This window comes from Acomys russatus, chromosome 19, assembly GCF_903995435.1.
Source record: "Acomys russatus chromosome 19, mAcoRus1.1, whole genome shotgun sequence".
Taxonomy (NCBI): domain Eukaryota; kingdom Metazoa; phylum Chordata; class Mammalia; order Rodentia; family Muridae; genus Acomys; species Acomys russatus.
The window spans coordinates 12224056-12243056 of record NC_067155.1 but is presented as its reverse complement, the minus strand read 5'-3'; the positions used below and the strand labels follow the sequence as shown (position 1 = coordinate 12243056).

At 51.1% G+C, this 19001-nt stretch overlaps 1 protein-coding gene across 1 annotated transcript; it reads right to left on the bottom strand.

Moving 5' to 3' along the window:
- Positions 1–4035: 4035 nt before the first annotated feature.
- Ccdc8 (coiled-coil domain containing 8) lies at positions 4036–6506 on the bottom strand. The gene has a single exon (XM_051162474.1). The coding sequence runs from the start codon at positions 6224–6226 to the stop codon at positions 4091–4093; it is 2136 nt and encodes a 711-aa protein (XP_051018431.1). The 5' UTR covers positions 6227–6506; the 3' UTR covers positions 4036–4090.
- Positions 6507–19001: the final 12495 nt, after the last annotated feature.

The window sequence follows — 19001 nt, the reverse complement described above, 5'->3', positions numbered from 1 at the left end:
AAGAACAGGTACCACCATGCTAGCTAAAACGTGACTTTTAAAAACAAGGAAAAGAAAGTGAGGGCTGGTTGCTCAGGTTCTGGGGTCGCTTTCATGCCTGTTATTACTTAGCTCCATAGGGAAGAGCAGACATATTATGAGCGCAAGGGTTTTCACCCACATTTCTCACATGACAAGGCTTAGAGTGGCCACGTTGTCCTACACCACGGCTCCAGGCATGACCATCCCAGCAGCAAAGAGGATTTGGATGGTACCTGCAAGGCCCAGTCCCCAAATTCAGTTTGGGATTGTGGCTTCACCTCCGCTTGGTCCTGACTCCTGGTCACAGGACGCTGAGATGCTGGCATGTGAGGAGCCTGTTTATGCCCTCAGTGTGCCCAGGAGTGTGGCCATGTTCTAGACCTGTCTAGAATGGGGTGCAGAGATGGGCCCTCCACTCCCAAGCCAGCCTGTCTGAGCTGCAGTTCCCACTGTGACCACCAGGAGGTGCTTCCACCCCATGGTTTAAACAACACAGATGACTATGCTCCTTGCCTGGGCTGAGCGCCCGGGGGCATACACCTAATAGTGCAAAAGCTATGACTGGCCTCTGGGCATTCCAGACTGCGTTTAGGAACCAGCCTAGCAGAAAGCCTTTGTAGAGGGGCTGAGGATGCGGCTCAGTTGGTAGAGTGTTTGCCTAGCAGGCTTAAAGCCCTGCGTTTGATGCCCAGCACCATACAACCCTGGCGTGGTTGTGCACACCTGCCATCTCAGCACACAAGAGGCAAAGCTTGGAGGATCCAGCATTCAAGGCCATCCTCTGCAACATAGGGAGCTCTAGGCAAGCCAGGGCTGTGTGAAATCCTGTCTTTAAAACAACAAAAACTTGTACACCGGCGAGGCATCCTTGAGCTTTAAAGCACTGAACAAACTGGAAATCACAACACGCCACATACTGAACTAAAAGTCTGTGTTTTATTTTTTTTTTTTTATATAAAAATTTTCAAAAAGTTTTTTTTTTTTTTTTTTTTTTTTTTTTGGTTTTTCGAGACAGGGTTTCTCTGTGTAGCCTTGGCCGTCCTGGACTCACTTTGTAGACCAGGCTGGCCTCGAACTCACAGTGATCCGCCTGCCTCTGCCTCCCGAGTGCTGGGACTAAAGGCGTGCGCCACCACGCCCGGCTCAAAAAGTTTAAAAAAAAAAAAAAAAACAACAACAACAAAAACCGTGGGCTGACAATTTGAAGATACACCATCAATTACACTGCTGGTCTAGGGCAGGGCAAGGGTTCTCCTTGCACTGGGTCCCGTCTGGATGTTTCTGCTGGATAAGGGAAGGAAGAGAAACTCCTGTCCACGCAAGGGAGGGACACGCTGAAGCTCCAGCTGACCCAGGGTTGCCCAAGTTTCAAGGCTAATTCAGAAAGACTGTGAAAACAACTCCCAGGAAGACGGTTTTTTTGTTTTGGTTTTTGTTTGGTTTGGTTTGTGTTTTATAGTGTTCTTCGAGGCCATGACTGTTCTCTGGGTTTCGAAGGCATTACATGTGTCTACAGTGTATCTAGCAGCACGGAGATCCAACGTTAAGATTTGTGAGTATGGCGGAGGGTTTCCTGGCATGTGCAGGAGTCTGGTGGGTCTGAGGCAGAGTGTGAATGAATTACCATGTATGTGTGTCCATGAACTTATGAACATTTCTGGGGGGCTACCAGTGCATTTATATGGGAGCCTCCCATTTGTGCCTGTACCTCCAGTCTGTGGGGGTTAGGGGTGTGTGTGCGCGCATGCAATGTGTGCAAGCCAATGAGGCATATAACCCAGTTTCAAAAAGAACAACTTGAGTCTGTGAAGGGCGCTGGCCTGTCTTTAATCCGTCCTGCCTCTGTTGTAAAGTCCCTGTTTGGGACTCCACTACTGTTCCTAAAGACTCCTGAGCTCCAGGTTAAGCACCACAGAGAGAGACACGCCCACCCCTGCAGGGTCCTTAGCAGCCCAGTGTCTGGTTATAAGAAGCAGCTGTGCACACTGCTTCCCACGTTGAGCACGCCTCTATCTAACAGCTTCTTAGTGCATCCAGCGGTAAGACCACACCCAGATGTTGGTGGCTCGGTCAAAACACTTTGGAGGGGGTGGTAAGGTGGCTCAACAGGTGAAGGTGATTGTTGGCGAGACCTGAGTTTGAGCCCCAGAACCCACATAGTAGGAGAGAACCAATTGCAGCAAGTTTTCTTCTAACGTCCACAAACACACACACACACAGAGACAGACAGACAGACAGACACAGAGAGACAGACAGAGAGAGAGAGAGAGAGAGAGAGAAGACAGACAGACGGACAGGCAGGCAGACAGACAGAGGAAGAGGTAGGAGGCTGAGCAGGAACCCCAACATTCAGAAAGCAGAAGGACCATACATTTGAGGCTATATATAATGAGATCCTGTCTCAGAAAATAGACAACGAAAGACTTCTTCATGTTCCGGGCCCACAGCCATCTCAGATGACGCCACATCGGTAACACTATGGTCCCCGACTCAGTACTCCCAGTGCATTTCCCTGGTGGCTCTACATTTCAAAAATTATTTTTCAGTTATTATTTATGTGTCCGGGTGTTTAGGCAGCATGTCTTGTCTCTGCATCTGTTTGCGCCTGGTGACTAAAGACCAGGAAAGGGTGTCACATCCCCTGGACCTACACATGGTCGTGAGCCTCCATGCTGGGAATGAAACCCCGGTCTTCGGCAAGAGCGGCCGGTGCGCTCACCCATGAATCCATCTCTCCTGCACCCCACTCCCTCTTTTTCTGCACCCTTTCACCAACATCAGTGTGGTGTGCAAAGCCCACCGGACTCTGGAGCCTCCGATCCTCCGCCACTTAGCAGTTCAAACATGGCAGGCAAAGTGACAGTTCAAACCCAGGGCCATCATGGTTGAGGAGCCAGCCAAATCACCCCAACCTTGTCCACTGCCACCTTGGAAACAAGAAGCCACCTTATACGCATTTTTATTGGCATATCAACTTGAGCCCTCTCTTTAAGTACAAAGAGGCTGTCAATCAAAATTGGTTGTAGACAGGAGACAAAGGACAGATTAATCCCCTTTTCCCTTTGCCAGGCTGTGAACCCTTAAGATACATAGTGTAAGAAGTTAAAACACCCAGGCAACCAGGTTTCATAGGCTTTTTTTCTTTACATTCTCTGAGATGCTATATTCAGTATTTTTTTTAATCAACATATAAAAAATTAGAAGTGTGTCTACAGCCATACTACCATGAACACAGGATCTCATCAGATAAAAATCAAATGGTAAAGGCCACCAGAAGGCGGGCATGGTGGCACGTATTTTTAGTCCTAGCAGAGGCAGGCATCCAGATCTCTGAGTTCCAGGCCAGCTAGGGCTACGTAGAGGGACCCTGTCTCAAACAAAACAAAAACAAAGACGGGTCGCTGGAGCCAGATGCAATGGCAGACACCTGTCACCCTATTGCTCAGGACACTAAGGTAAAAGACTAGTGGGTGGACTCCAAACCAAGGCTCTGTCTCAAAAAAATAAAAATAAAATAAATTGGGAGGCAGAAGCAGGCAGATTGCTGTGAGTTCGAGGCCAGTCTGGTCTGCAAAAGCGAATCCAGGACAGCCAAGGCTACACAGAGAAACCCTGTCTCAAAAAACAAAAAAAAAAAAAAAAAAGGGGGGGTGGAGGGAGAGTGAGAAAAAGAGACCAGAAAGGGAGGAAAAGAAGAGGATGGAGAAAGGGGAAAGGAAGGAAGGGAAGGTGTGGGAGGCGCTGCCTGCCTCTGCAGCCTCCATTTTCTTTTTTTCTTTTCTTTCTGTGTGTGTGTGTGTGTGTGTGTATGTGTGTGTGTGTGTGTGTGTGACAAGGTTTCTCTGTGTAGCCTTGGCTGTCCTGGACTCATTTTGTAGACCAGGCTGGACTCGAACTCACAGAGATCCACCTGCCTCTGCCTCCCAAGTTCTGGGATTAAAGGCGTGCGCCACCACTGCCCGGCGCAGCCTCCATTTTCAAACATGGAGGTAGAAGGAACCTGCAAGGGGGGGAGGCATCCTAGCAGCTAACAAGGGGCAGGCAGGGCACAGGGGCACTGCGCTTCCCCTCACAGCTGCTCTTCTTGCTCTCCATGCTCCACCTCTGCTCTAGCTTCAGCCCTCAGCACCCTGAGGCTCCTAGCCTCACCTGCCTTGGGGACTCTCTTGGGCAGGGCTGGCAAGCGGGGAGCGTGCCAGAGGGCTCTCCTGCGCTTTCGAAACCACAGGAAGCGTCCTGGGGTCTGGAACCTCACTGTTTTTACCTGTTTCCGGACCCTAGCTGAGGATCCAGAACCATCCGAGGCTTCTGGCATAGCCTGAGGTCCAGCCTCCTCCCTCTGGTCATGGAGGATGCCTGCCCTGTGGTCAGCTGGGGCCTCCACCCTCTGATTTTCTGCAGCTCCATTCCCTTGGTTAGCTGGGCCTTCTGCCCTCTGACTATCTATGGCTTCTGCCCTCTGGTCAGGTAGGGCTTCTGCCCTCTGGTTAGCTGTAGCCTCTGCCCTCTGGGTAGCAACAGCTTCTGCCCTTGGACTAGCTGTAGCCTCTTCCCTTGGTTCAGCTGTAGCCTCTGCCCTCAGACTAGCTGCAATCTCTGCCCTCAGATGAGCTGCAATCTCTGCCCTCTGACTAGCTGCAGCCTCTGCCCTTGGACTAGCTGCAGCCTCTGCCCTCGGACTAGCTGTAGCCTCTTCCCTTGGATCAGCTGCAGCTTCTGTTCTCGGACTAGCTGCAGCCTCTGCCCTCGGACTAGCCACAGCCTCTGCCCTCGGACTAGCTGCAGCCTCTGCCCTTGGTTCAGCTGTAGCCTCTTCCCTTGGGTCAGCTGCAGCCTCTGCCCTCAGACTAGCTGCAATCTCTGCCCTCAGATGAGCTGCAGCCTCTGCCCTCTGACTAGCTGCAGCCTCTGCCCTCTGACTAGCTGCAGCCTCTGCCCTCGGACTAGCCACAGCCTCTGCCCTCGGACTAGCCGCAGCCTCTGCCCTCGGACTAGCCGCAGCCTCTGCCCTCGGACTAGCCGCAGCCTCTGCCCTCGGACTAGCCGCAGCTTCTGCCCTCGGACTAGCCGCAGCCTCTGCCCTCGGATTAGCCGCAGCTTCTGCCCTCGGACTAGCCGCAATCTCTGCCCTCGGACTAGCCACAGCCTCTGCCCTCGGATTAGCCGCAGCCTCTGCCCTCTGGTTAGCGGCAGCCTCTGCCCTCTGGTTAGCGGCAGCCTCTGCCCTCTGGTTAGCGGCAGCCTCTGCCCTCTGGTTAGCAGCAGCCTCTGCCCCATGTTCGGCTGGAACCTCTGCCCCCTGGTCCTCTGCAGCCCCTGGGGGCCTCCCAGCTAGCATGCCTGTCCCCTGAGCTAGGGGTGGCGCTTGCTCCTTTCTGCACCGTCTCAAGGAGGCCCACTTGATCTTGGGCTTCCAGCATCTGGTACCCAACATTTGCTCACTCCGATCTGCCGAGTTTCTGAAGCTGTCATCTTCCGGGCTGGTGTGGCTGTGTCTCAGTTCTCCAACCCTCTCAGCTGCTAAGGCGGCTTGTTGGGCCTCACCCACGTCGGAGCCTGATCTGGGCGCCCAGCTCTTCACCCTCCGTTTCAGCTTCCCCCAGGACACCTGGCTGACGTACTCCCTCCATCTGCCCGCCTTGGATGGCTGGGGCCCCGGGTTGTTCTCAAACATGGGCACTGGAAGTTTGACCCGGCGACGTTGAGGGGGCGCGCTGGGCTTCTTCTCCCCACGGCGGAGGTAGGCCTCCACGAGCTCCTGATCATCCTCGCTCTCCACGTCGCTGCCCAGGAATTTGCTGCCCAAGTAACTGACGGGCATTTTGCGTACCCTCCTGGTCCTCTGGGAGCCCCGGTTGCCTTTGGCTTTGGAGGTCTCGAAGTCACTCAACTCGCTGTCGCTGGCATTGCTGCTGTCATAGGTGCCTACGACCAGCCGAAGTGGAGGAGTGACCATCTGCGGGACTCTCCTCACTCGGGGTTCGTTGACTTTTTTGCGGGGTTGGGGTGGGTGCGGAGTGCTCTTTTCGATGATGCGGGCCACGTCTTCCAGGGTGCGGCCCTCCTCCTGCAGGAACTGGCTCAGCCGCTCCCGAAACTCAGCTTCCTTGGTGGCAGGTTTGGAGATGACTCTCCACACGCCCCCAGCCAGCCGGACCTCCCGGGGGATGAGCAGATAGTCAACATCCTCCCCGATCTGCAGCATCCCCACCGTGGAGTCCTCCTCTTTGCGGAACACCTTCCCGATCTTCTTAAAGGTGCCCACAGGCCTTAAGGCCTCCACCAACACATCCAGATCGACATCTTTGCAGACGTCGGGGACACTCCAGAGAATCAGGCAATCGGGGGACGGTAGGTAGCCCCATGGGAACCAGCCTCCCACGTGGCTTTTCTCGAGAGTCTTTAAGATCTCCAGAGTGGACTCTCGGGTTGGGGGCAAGAAGCCCAAACAGACGCTTGGCTTCTAGCCTCGGGGACCGGGCAGTGGGGGGTCCCAGGAACTCTGCTCACGCAGAGTGTCGCCTTCCTGCAATTTTCTCAGCAGGCGACAAGGCCAAGTCGGGTCCCCCTCCCACACCCGCTGGGAGTTGAGGTAAACAGATTTCCAGGAGGCTCACGTGAACTGAGGGGGCGGTCAGTCCCGAGGCTCAAAGTTCGATCCAAACCGGGAACGCCGGGGCTCCAAGTTGGGGACGCACGGGCTCCGATATCTTTCTCCCTTTGGCCCAGACACCCCCGAAAGCCTCTGAAAGTTCGTGGGAGAACTCGGCAGACAAAGACGGCTCGGCGTAGCCGTTCAATATGGCGAGGCGCTTAAAGGCCACCGCCCAGCCCCGAGGAGGGTCTCCCGCCCCTAGGCAGGCTGCCACTCGCTCCAAGCTGACCTCGCTCTCAGTCTGCGGCGGGGCTGAGAGCGGCAGGAAGTTTCTAGGCGTCCTCCCCTCCCGGGTGAGGCCCACCTTCTCATTTTACACTCTCAGCCTGGGAAGACTGGCAGCAGGGCTGTCCATTCGCTTCAGGGCAGCCTCCCTCTCCTCCCACAGAGGTGTGGCCGCCCCCCCCCCGGGGGGCCTCGCTGAGGCCCGGGCTTCCCTTCTCAGCAGCCAAAACCCACGTCATCTTTCCCCGAAAGGCAGCTGGTCCTCCAACCTGCCATCTTCGACGTTCAAGCCTAAGAGGTGCATATGTTGACGGCCCAGATCTTTTGAAGGCCATTGCAATTGTGAACTTTTAAAAGTTCGGGGATGGGGTCAGAGAGATAGCTCAGTGGTTAAGGGGAGGGCTGTTATTGCAGATCTGGGTTGAGTCCTAGCTCACAACCCTCTGTAAGTCCAGTACCAGGGGACCCAAGTCCCTCTTCTGATCTCTGTGGGCACTGCATACCCGTGGTGCCGTGGTGCGCATATATAAGCGCGGGCAAAACTTTTTTTGTTTTGTTTTGTTTTTGTTTTTCAAGACAGGGTTTCTCTGTGTGGTCTTGGCTGTCCTAGACTTGCTTTGTAGACCAGGCTGGCCTCGAACTCACAGCGATCCACCTGCCTCTCGCCTCCAGAGCGCTGGGATTAAAGGCGTTCGCCACCATGCCAGGCCTCAAACATTTATACACATAAAAAAAGGGGCCTCCCGCAGCCAGACGCGGTGACACACGCCTGTAATCCCAGCACTCACGGAGGCAGAGGCAGGTGGATCTCTGTGAGTTCCAGGCCAGCCTGGTCTACGAAATGAGTCCAGGACAGCCAAGGCTACACTGAGAAACCTTGTTTTGAAAAAGCAAAAAATAAAGGGGCCAGGGGGGACCTAGATAACTCAGTGGGTAAAAACATTTGCCATGCAAGCCTGATGACTTCAATCCCCAGAACCCACATAAAGCCAGCTCTGCAAAGCTGCTGTCCGATCTCCACATGTGCACCGTCACACAGATTACACATACATATAAATACGCACATGAGATAATAAAATGTTTTAAAATAAAATATTTTTTAAAAAAAATAAGTCTTTTTTCTTTTCTTTCTTTTTTTTTTTTGTGGTTTTGTTTTGTTTTTGGAGACAGGGTCTCTCTGTGTTATATCCTTGGCTGTCCTGGACTTGCTTTGTAGACCAGGTTGGCCTAGAACGCCTGCCTCTCCCTCCTGAGTGCTGGGATTAAAGGTGTGTGCCACCACGCCCAGCAAAAATAAGTCTTTTTTTTTTTTTTTTTTTTTTTTTTTGGTTTTTTCGAGACAGAGTTTCTCTGTGTAGCCTTGGCCATCCTGGACTCACTTCGTAGACCAGGCTGGCCTCGAACTCACAGCGATCCGCCTGCCTCTGCTTCCCGAGTGCTGGGATTAAAGGCGTGCGCCACCACACCCGGCTCAAAAATAAGTCTTTAAGATGTTGTGGCGCCCTCAGTTCTTAACTTACTGTGTTTCTCACATGCCTCAAGTGTTCAGTGATCCCCCTGCCTCAGTCTCTTTCTACTGGGTTTACAGATGTGGGACTAAAGAAACGACTTTGATACCAATATAAAAACATGTACCCAGGCTGAGTGTGGCAGAGGCAGGCAGATCTCTGGTTTTTTGTTTTTGTTTTTGTTTTTGTTTGTTTTTTTCGAAACAGGGTTTCTCTGTGTAGCCTTGGCCATCCTGGACTCATTTTGTAGAGCCGCTGCGGATCGCTGTGAGTTCGAGGCCAGCCTGGTATCGCTGTGAATTCGAGGCCAGCCTGGTCTACAAAGTGAGTCCGGGACAGCCATTACACCAAGAAACCCTGTCTTGAAAATTACACACACATACACACACTTTTTATAAAAATTAAAGTAAGATAAACGCTTGTAACTTTATTTAATGCAGGAAGACCTTGGAAGCATATCATTAGCAATGAGGGAAGGAGGAAGGGAGAGAGAGGAAGAAGATGGCGGCAGGAGAAGCTGTTACAGGCTTGGGGCGTGGAGTTGGGGGGGATGCTCTGTAATGAGTCCTGATCTGGCTGCAGCTTCCCTCTGGGGGTGGGGGTGGGGTGGAGACATTTGTGCTGGCTCCGCTGAGGTGACGTGTGGCTGCACTCTAGCCGCTGAGCCCTAAGCCTTGAACAGTAGACTCACTGTCTCCAAGGCAACTGGTAACACCAGGGGCCCTGGCTGAGCACAGGGCAGATGTTGGGAGCTTACCCGGCAGCAAGCACAGAGGCAGCCCCTCCTCCAGCCCCTCCAGCCTTCCTGAGGCCTCTTCCCCAAAGCAGAGGTGCTTTGAAGAGAACCACCAAGACCACCAAGGGATACCAGCTTTAATAATGGTAGCATATGCGTTCTAAATCTTTGTGTTTGTTTTCTTGCTTTTTGATTTTTGGGGTTTTTTTGGTTTTGTTTGTTTGGGGTGTTTTTTGTTTTTGTTTGTTTGTTTGTTTGATTTATCTGTGTAGCCCTGACTGTCCTGGACTCGCATTGTAGACCAGGCTGGCCTCGGACTCACAATGATCCACCTGCCTCTGTCTCCTGAGTACTGGGATTAAATGTGTGTGCCACCACTCCCGGTTTTGTTTTGTTTTGTTGCTTTTTGCTTTTTGTTTTTTTTTTTTGTTTTTCTTTTTTTTTTTTTTTTTTGTTTTTCGAGACAGGGTTTCTCTGTGTAGCCTTGGCCATCCTGGACTCACTTTGTAGACCAGGCTGGCCTCAAACTCACAGCGATCCCCATGCCTCTGCCTCCCGAGTGCTGGGATTAAAGGTGTGCGCCAGGACGCCCAGCTGTTGTTTGTTTGTTTTTCAAGACAGGGTTTCTCTGTGTAGCTCTGGCTGTCCTGGACTCGCTTTGTACATGCTGGCCTGGAACTTACAATGATCTACCTGTCTCTGCTTCCGGAACCCTAGAATTAAAGATGTGTGGCACCATCTCTGGCTTTTTTTTTTTTTTTTTTTTTTCCTTCTTTTTTCTTTTTCAAGACAGGGTTTCTCTGTGTATCCCTGATGATCCTGGAGTTCTGTAGACGAAGCTGGCCTCGAACGCACAGAGCTTCGCTGACCTCTGCCTCTGCTGGGATATTAGTGTGCGGCACCACAGCCTGGCTATGAGTTCCAAATCTTGAGGTTGGGGATTTACCTCTGTGGGGGAGCATTTGCCTAGCAAACACTAAATGGGACTTATAAAGAATCCAAATTATGGGGCTGGAAATACTGCTAGGTAGTTCAAGCATTCCTTGCTTTTTGCTGAGGACCAAGTTCAGTTTCCAGCACCAACATGGCGACTCACAACCATCTTTAAGTCCAGTTTCAGAGGATCCAAGGCCACCTTCTGACCTCCCAGGGTACCAGGCACACACATGACACGCATGCATACACACAGGAAAAATACTCACAGACATAAAATAAATAGATCTAATTTTATATTTTTGGATAAGAGCCTAGCCTTTAACGGCTGAGCCATCTCTCCAGCCCAATAGATTTAATTTTAAAGCCTTCTTAACCTGGGTCTCATAGCTCATCCATGTAATCCAGGCTTCTCTGAAGGCTGTGACAGAAAGATCACATGTTCAAGGATTCAATTTGTGTATGTGTGTGTATATATATATGTGTATCAGAAGTGAAAATCTCAGATGTTTAGTATTCTTATAAAAATTGCCAGCCCCTGGTTATTTCTGCTGGGGATGTTTTATATCACCCAGCCTAAGCTGGAACCATAATATACCTAACAACTTTATACTGTTTGAAAGAAATGCCACAACCAGGCATGGTGGTGCACACCTTTTATCCCAGGACTCGGGAAGCAGAGGCAGGGGATCACTGTGAGTTCTAGGCCAGCCTGGTCTATAAAACGAGTCCCTGTCTCAAAGGAAAAAAAAAAAGGAATATCTATTGTGGCTCAGTGGTAGAGCCCCTGCCTAGAATCCCCCAGTGAGGGGCTGGGGGCGTGGCTCAGTAGTAGAGTAATGGCCTATTGGTGGCAAGACCCTGGGTTGGATTCCATCTATCTACAAAGCGAGTCCAGGACAGCCAAGTCTACAATAACAGAGAAGCCCTCTCTCGAAAAAAAAACAAAACCAAATCAAAGAAGTACAGAAAACACATGCAAGTCCCAGGCTGCAAAATGATAAGAAAGGCCACATTGTCCTATACTATGCAGCCACCATGCCTTGGTGTTAAACAGAGTGCAGAAGGCAGGCGTGCTGCAGCCTGTGTTCTATCTACATAAGAGCAGACTGATGTAATGATGAACACAGATGCACAGTGTTCTGAGAGTGGCAACACCCGGGGCCAGGACTGCAAAGTTAAATATAGAGCTAAGAATCTCTTCTTTCTTTTCTTTTCCTTTTTTTTTTTTTTTTTTTTTTTTTTTTGGTTTTTCAAGACAGGGTCTCTCTGTGTTAGCCTTCGCTGTCCTGGATTCACTTTGTAGACCAGGCTGGCCTCCAACTCACAGCGATCCGCCCGCCTCTGCCTCCCGAGTGCTGAATCTCTTCTTTCTCTAAAATTATATTTACTTGGAGTGTGTGTGTATGTGGTGTGAGTGTGGTGGTGTATGTGTGTGTGTGTGTGTGTGTGTGTGTGTGGTGGATGAGTGTGTGGTGGTGGATGAGTGTATGTGGGTGTGAGTATGTGTTGAGTGTGTGTGAGTGAGTAGTGTGGGGGGTGTGAGTGTGTGGGGGTGTTGGGGTGAGTGTGTGTGTGTGTGTGGTAGGTGAGTGTGGGTGTGAGTGTGTGGTGTGTGGTGAGTGTGTGTGGTGGGTGAGTGTCTGTGTATGTGGGTGAGTGTGTGGGGAGTGTGTGTGTCTGGTGTGTGTGGTGTGTGTGGTGGATGAGTGTGTGGTGGTGGATGAGTGTATGTGGGTGTGAGTATGTGTTGAGTGTGTGTGAGTGAGTAGTGTGGGGGGGGGGGTGAGTGTGTGGGGGTGTTGGGGTGAGTGTGTGTGTGTGTGGTAGGTGAGTGTGGGTGTGAGTGTGTGTGTGGTGTGTGTGTGTGTGTGTGTGGTGTGTGTGTGGTGTGTATGGTGGGTGAGTGTGTGGTGAGTGTGTGTGGTGTGTGAGTGTGTGTGTGTGTGGTGGGTGAGTGTGTGTGTATGTGGGTGAGTGTGTGGGGAGTGTGTGTGTCTGGTGTGTGTGGTGTGTGTGGTATATGAGTGTGTGTGAGTGTGTGTGTGTGTGTGGTGGGTGAGTGTGTGTGTGGTGGGTGAGTGTGTGTGTATGTGGGTGAGTGTGTGGGGAGTGTGTGTGTCTGGTGTGTGTGGTGTGTGTGGTATATGAGTGTGTGTGAGTGTGTGTGTGTGTGTGGTGGGTGAGTGTGTGTGTGGTGGGTGAGTGTGTGTGTGGTGGGTGAGTGTGTGTGTGGTGGGTGAGTGTGTGTGTGGTGGGTGAGTGTGGTGGTGGTGGTGGGGGAGTGTGTGTGTGTGTGTGTGTGTGGTGGGTGAGTGTGTGTGTGTGATGTGTGTGGTGGGTGAGTGTGGGGGGGTGAGTGTGTGGTGAGTGTGTGTGTGTGTGTGTGTGTGGTGGGTGAGTGTGTGTGTGTGAATATGTGTGTGGTGGGTGAGTGTGGGGGGGTGAGTGTGTGGTGAGTGTGTGTGTGTGTGTGTGTGTGTGTGTGTGTGTGTGTGTGTGGTGTTGGAGTGAGTGCCTATGCCATGGCTCTCATGTGAAGGACCTAAGGATCAAACTCTGGCTTCATCTCATCGTCCTATAGAGCCTCAGGCTTCTTCACTACAGATTGTAAGAAGTTCAAAAGTGTTGTGGAGACAGCAGGGAAAGCCCTACGCCCTGAAGCACTGACTGTGCTAAGGAAAAGGATGTTGAGGCTGACACCAAAAAGAGCTGCTTTGGGAAATGGACTGAAAACCAGTGTCTTAGCACTCGGGAGGCAGAGGCCTGCCTACGGGCCCAAGGCCAGCCTAGCCTACAAAGTGAGTCCAGGACAGACAGGACTACAAGAGAAGCCCTGTCTCGAAAACGAAACACGAAAAACAAAACAAAACAAAACAGTGTCTTCATTTGAGACTTTAGGTTATGTCAATCAAATGAATTAAAAAACTCTTTGTGTCCCGACACTTGCTGGGGACGTAAGGACAGGGACAGGTGTTTCTGATGGCATGGCTGCCCAGATGGAACTGTAGAGAGAGCCTTGACTCTGGGGGGGGTAAGCAGTAACTTCCAAGAAATCAGAATGGGGATGGGTAGCAATGTCACAGGTACCCCTGTGCACGCCTGGGTGTGGTGCTGCACACCTAGCAACGTCACAGGTACCCCTGTGCACGCCTGGGTGTGGTGATGCACACCTAGCAACGTCACAGGTACCCCTGTGCACGCCTGGGTGTGGTGCTGCACACCTAGCAACGTCACAGGTACCCCTGTGCACGCCTGGGTGTGGTGATGCACACCTAGCAACGTCACAGGTACCCCTGTGCACGCCTGGGTGTGGTGATGCACACCTAGCAACGTCACAGGTACCCCTGTGCACGCCTGGGTGTGGTGCTGCACACCTTTAGTCCCATCACTGAAGAGGCATTTGCAGGTGGATCTCTGATAGTTTTGAGGCTAGCCTGGTCTACATAATGAGTTCCCGGCCAGTCAGGGCCCGTTTTGTCTCAAAACAAAATAAAAAATAAGACATATCCGGTGCCCATCGCAGTGTGACACTAAGGGAAAGACGGGGCAAGGACTCCTCCTACCTATAACGCCAGCACTTGGGAGACTGAGGCCAGAAGATTGAGTGGGTTTCATGGCAGTAGGGCTACAGTGTGCCAAAAATAAACAAAAAGATACATGGGGTTGGAGAGATGGCTCAGAGGTTAAATGTCCTGACTCCTCCTCCAAAGGTCCTGAGTCTGATTCCCAGCAACCACATGGTGGCTCACAACCATCTATAATGTGATCTGGTGCTCTCTTCTGGCCTGCAGGTGCAGCAGGCAGAGCACTGTATACATAATAATAAATAAATACATCTTTAAAAGAAAAAAAAAAAAGATACATGGGTCTCCATGCTATAAGATAGTAGGCATAGGTGGTGGTGCAAGCCTGCAATTACTATCCTGGGGCAGGAGGATCATAAGCTAAATAAAGGGCAGCCTGGGGTACATAGTGAGTCTGAAATATTAAATTGTTATATGTACACAAATTACCTTTTGGAGAAATGCGGTTCCCCTGCAGCCCTCGCAGATCCCTGAAGAAGTGCAAGTTTGGATTTCGCCACCACTGTTTCTCTGAAAGGGTCCCTTACAGGTGTCATGCAGGGAAGTGAGCAGCACAAAGAGATAAGAATGAAAACCCGGTGCAGAAGCGGACGTGATGGCGCCCGCCTTTAATCCCAGCACTCGGCGAGGCAGAGGCAGGCAGAGCTCTGTGAGTTCGAGGCCAGCCTGCTCTACAAAGGGAGGCCAGGACAGCCAAGGCTACACAGAGAAACCCTGTCTCGAAAAACCAGAGAGAGAGAGAGAGAGAGAAACCCTGGTGCAGATTGACTTCTGGGAGTCTAGTTAACAGGTAGTTTATTCCGGATGTATTTAAAGCCCAGTATTATTTGGGGGAAGAAAAGATTTCCGGTGCAACACAACCTGCCATTGCACCAGGAAACACAACTACATTGAAACTCAAGTCAGGGTACATGCCATTTCTTCCAAAAAGATGGGTTCTAGAGAGATAGGCAACCTATACTAGCTTAAGGGCCTAAGGGTCTGGCCTGGTCTCAGTCATACAGACAACAAAGAGGTCATTGGGCTATCAGCCACCTCTGGGCCTGGGTGTGGGAGCCTCTGGCTAGAAGGGTCATTTAGATTACTAGCCACATCTGGTCCTGGCTGTAGGAATCTAAAATGGGGCCCAGCCCAACAGATGACGCAGATCACCTTGCTGCTGATCACTTCCAATGCTCAGCTTTCTGGGTGGAAGAACAGGTTTTTTTCCTCTTTCCTTTTGGAGAGAGCCCTGTGTGCTTAACATCCCTGGTGTCTCTGGAGATCTGTGGGCATCTGTGCTATGCTCCCAACATTTTTTCCCCTCCTCTCCACCCTCACGTGATACTCGGTTTATAGACTTGGAAACTCAATAATTATTTATTGAGACAGACTGGCCTCGAACTTGCTACACAGCCAAGGCTGGCCTCGAACCCTTGATCCTCCTGCTTCTATCTCCCAAGTTGTGAGATTCTATGAGCCGTCATGGCTGGCTTAGCAACTCTCCCCTGCCCCTCTCAACAAGAAGTCTGCCCCCCCCCCCCACACACACACCTTTTAAAGAAAAGACTGTGCCTCTCCCCTCCAAGTCATGATTCCTGGGATTTATTTGAGGAGCGCTACACACTTACCTAAGGTGCCAATCGGGGCTACAGAGTCTTACCCTCTGACCCTCCCTCCAGTAAGGGAGAGTCGCCATGTATTGACCGGCCACAGCTTTTTAGGGATGCATACATAATAGCAAGGCTGTTGATGGACCCCTCCCCCCGCCCCCAGGCAGCCCCTGTGTCAACCATGGTTTATGAACTGTCTTCCTCTGGCGATAGCACAGGAAGAGTAGTGACCCATTCCCGGCGAGGGTCTCCAGATACGTACTTCCAGGGTCAGATCCGGTTTGGGCAAGTCTAGCAAAACACTTTCAAAAGCTGGTCGTGAACTTTCTCCTGCCCCCTCTGTCGTCTCTATGGCAACAGTCATGCGCACTGTTGTGGATTTGGCTAGTCCTGCTGGCCTCCGCGTTGCTAGAAGTCTTTTTAAAAAGTCTCTAGGACCTTTCTCAATAAGCAGTTACCCTCCTTCACTCAAGCAAACCCCACCCCCACACATTTCCACGTTCCCTGCACAGTCTCAAATGTTACCCACAATTCCTCAAATACAGAAATAGGGCTTTGAGGGAAAGGCTAAAAATCATTGACTGTACGTATGTCCTGTATCTGGCGCATTGTAGATACTCGGGAAATTTTTGTTGGTTGGATGAATAAAATGTCCACGCTCAATCCTAGGATTCCTTACCTTATTTACTTAAACGAAAACTTTGCTCACTTAGAGCTCTCTTACTCCTGAGTGTCACAGGCAGGGATTCTTGTTGGTTTTTCATCCCTTTTTACTCCAAGATCCAAGTACTGTTCTGGGAGATAGTGGGCATGAAAGCGAGGCAGTGGTGGCGCAGCCTTTTATCCCAGCACTCGGGAGGCAGAGGCAGGCGGATCTATGAGTTCGAGGCCAGCCTGGTGTACAGAGTGAGTTCCAGGACAGCCAATGCCACACAGAGAAACCCTGTCGTGGGTGGCGACTTGGCAGATGGAGTAGGTCCTCTCACTGATGGCCAGAGGTCGCCCTCAAGTGCCCTGTGACAGAGTTAAAGACCAGGATGTGGCGCTGGTGGCTGCACTTGCTCTGCCAGTGACGTCATAGCTTCCTTGTGCACGAGAGACCCTGCGGTCCCCATGGCAACCGCTAGAGCATCGCCTCTGCGGTTGGCCGGTCCTGCTGCACTGACATCAGAGAAGAAAGCAAGAGAGGGGTCCTTAGGAAGTGAAGGATCAGCCCCTCACTTTTGGAAGAACATACCTTTCTCACTTGAGAGAGGAGAGGATTCCAGGCAGGAGGTGGCCGGGAGGACAAGGACGATACAAAATAAGTCTGCGATGTCCTTTGAGTTTAGAAAGTCTAAGATTAATGACAAAACTGATAAGGACATAGAAGCAAGCTTGAAGGCCAATTCAGAGTTGTTGTTGTTTTGTTTTGTTTTTCCAGAGTTTCTCTGTGTAGCCTTGGCTGTCCTAGACTCGCTTTGTAGACCAGGCTGGCCTCGAACTCACAGCGATCCGCCAGCCTCTGCCTCCTGAGTGCTGGGATTAAAGGCGAGCGCCACCACACCTGGCTCAAATTCAGAGGATTTGAGCATCGTTACAAGGTTTCTTTCATTTCTTTTTTTTTCCTCCTGAGATCTCATCTTAGGTTGGTCTTGAATTTGCTATGTTATCAAAACCTTGGACTTGTTTTTTTGTTTTGTTTTTTGGTTTTTCAAGACAAGGTTTCTCTGTGTAGCCTTGGCTGTCCTGGATTTACAGGCGGTTGCTAGTGGCTACTGGGAAGCAAACTTGGGTCCTCAATAGGAGTAGGAATTGGTGTTTGCTTGATTTTTTGTTTGTTTTTTTAAAGAGGTGATCATGCTCCTGTGTGTGTGTGTGTGTGTGTGTGTGTGTGTGTGTGTTTTGGTTTTGGGTTTTTTTTTTGTGTGTTGGTTTTGCTTCTTTTCGAGACAGGGTTTCTCTGTGTAGCCTTGGCTGTCCTGGACTCACTTTGTAGACCAGGCTGGCCTCGAACTCACAGCGATCCGCCTGCCTCTTGACATCCTGACCGACCGAGTTTCTCCTCCCTCCTTGCCTCCCAGACCCTCCTCCCCTCTTGCCCTCCCTCACATCTACTCCTCCTCCAGTGAGCAATCTCTCCAGCCCCACTCAGCTTCCTTTCTATGCGTAGCGTTGTGCACTGCGACCCAGAGATGTGTTCTTCTTCACAAGCAAGAAAACGCTGACTCGCAATATTTGCTATGAGGTTTATGAGTCCGTGGCACTCAGCCTCATGTCCCTGGTTTTATTAGGCACGTTCCAAATTGAGAAGCCGGCAACAGAATGGTTCGCTTGTTTGACAGGCCAAGGTTTTACTGAGAAGTTACCTTTCACCAGGCTGTGGGTGACATGCTGGGCAATACATGAGCATCCAGATGGGACAGGCAAGCCCAACCTCATGGTTATGGGAGGTTTGCTCTCTGTTTACAGTGTGGGGAGAGAGTGTTTGTCAGAGAGAGCCATAGCCCTGGTGCGGGGTGAGTAGAATACACCGGTTGGGCTCTGGGAGCCGGGGAACACATTTATAGAGGGTTGAAGAGCTTTTGGGGGGGGGAAGGGGAGAGGTGGGGGGTTGGGGGGAGGTGGGAGGTGGGAGGAGGTGGGTGGAGGGGTGAGAGGTGGAGGGTGCAGGAGGGAGATGGAGGGGTGCTGGCTTTATAGCAGTTACTCCTGGAGGAGTTACTGTGTGGGGCTTTATTCTTTTTGTTTGTTTGTTTGTTTGTTTGTTTGTTTGTTTGTTTTCCAGACAGGGTTTCTCTGTGTAGCCTTGGCTGTCCTGGACTCACTTTGTAGACCAGGCTGGCCTCGAACTCACAGTGATCTGATTGCCTTAGCCTACTGAATACTGGGATTACAGGTATATACCACAACACTTGGCAGGAAAGGGTTTCTGATTGTTTTAAATTCTTTTTTGTCGGGCAGTGGTGGCACAGGCCTTTAATCCCAGCACTTGGGAGGCAGAGGCAGGCGGATCGCAGTGAATTCAAAGCTAGACTGGTCTACAAAGTGAGTCCAGGACAGCCAAGGCTACACAGGCTTGAACTCTTTTCTTTTTTTAAATTTTAATTTAATTTTTAAATTAAATTGTTATCCCTTGTATCCTCCCATTCCTCCCTCCCTCCCATTTTCCCCTTACTCCCCTCCCCTATGAATGTGATTGAGGGGGACCTCCTCCACCTGTATATGCTCATAGGGTATCAAGTCTCTAGAAACCTACAAGAATAACATTATGATGGGTAGATCTGGGCCCAGGGGTCCTGCTCAAACTATGGTACCAGCCAAGGACAATACATGCAGTAAACTTTGAACCTCTACCCAGATCTAGCCAATGGACAGGACATTCTCCACAGTTGACTGGAGAATGGGGTCTGACTTTCACACGAACTCTGGTGCCCCATATTTGACCACGTCCCCTAGATGCGGAGGCCTGGTGGCACTCAGAGGAAGGGCAGCAGGCTACCAAGAAGAGACTTGAACTCCTTTCTTGACAAGCAAACTTGAGATCCACCCTAAGGCTCAGGGCTGGCACAGGCAGGTGACAGAGAGGAGAGAGGCTCGGAAGCCTGAAGCTTGGTGGGAGGGGAAGTATTTGAGGTTTTAGGGCCCCAGAGAACCCCAAGATTCTGGCTAGTTTCCCTGCACAGGGTGGAGAATGGCTTTTGTGAGAGAGGGGGACAGAGGCTGACAGGCCTGGCCTTTCTCTAGCCTCCGTTGCAGCAAGTC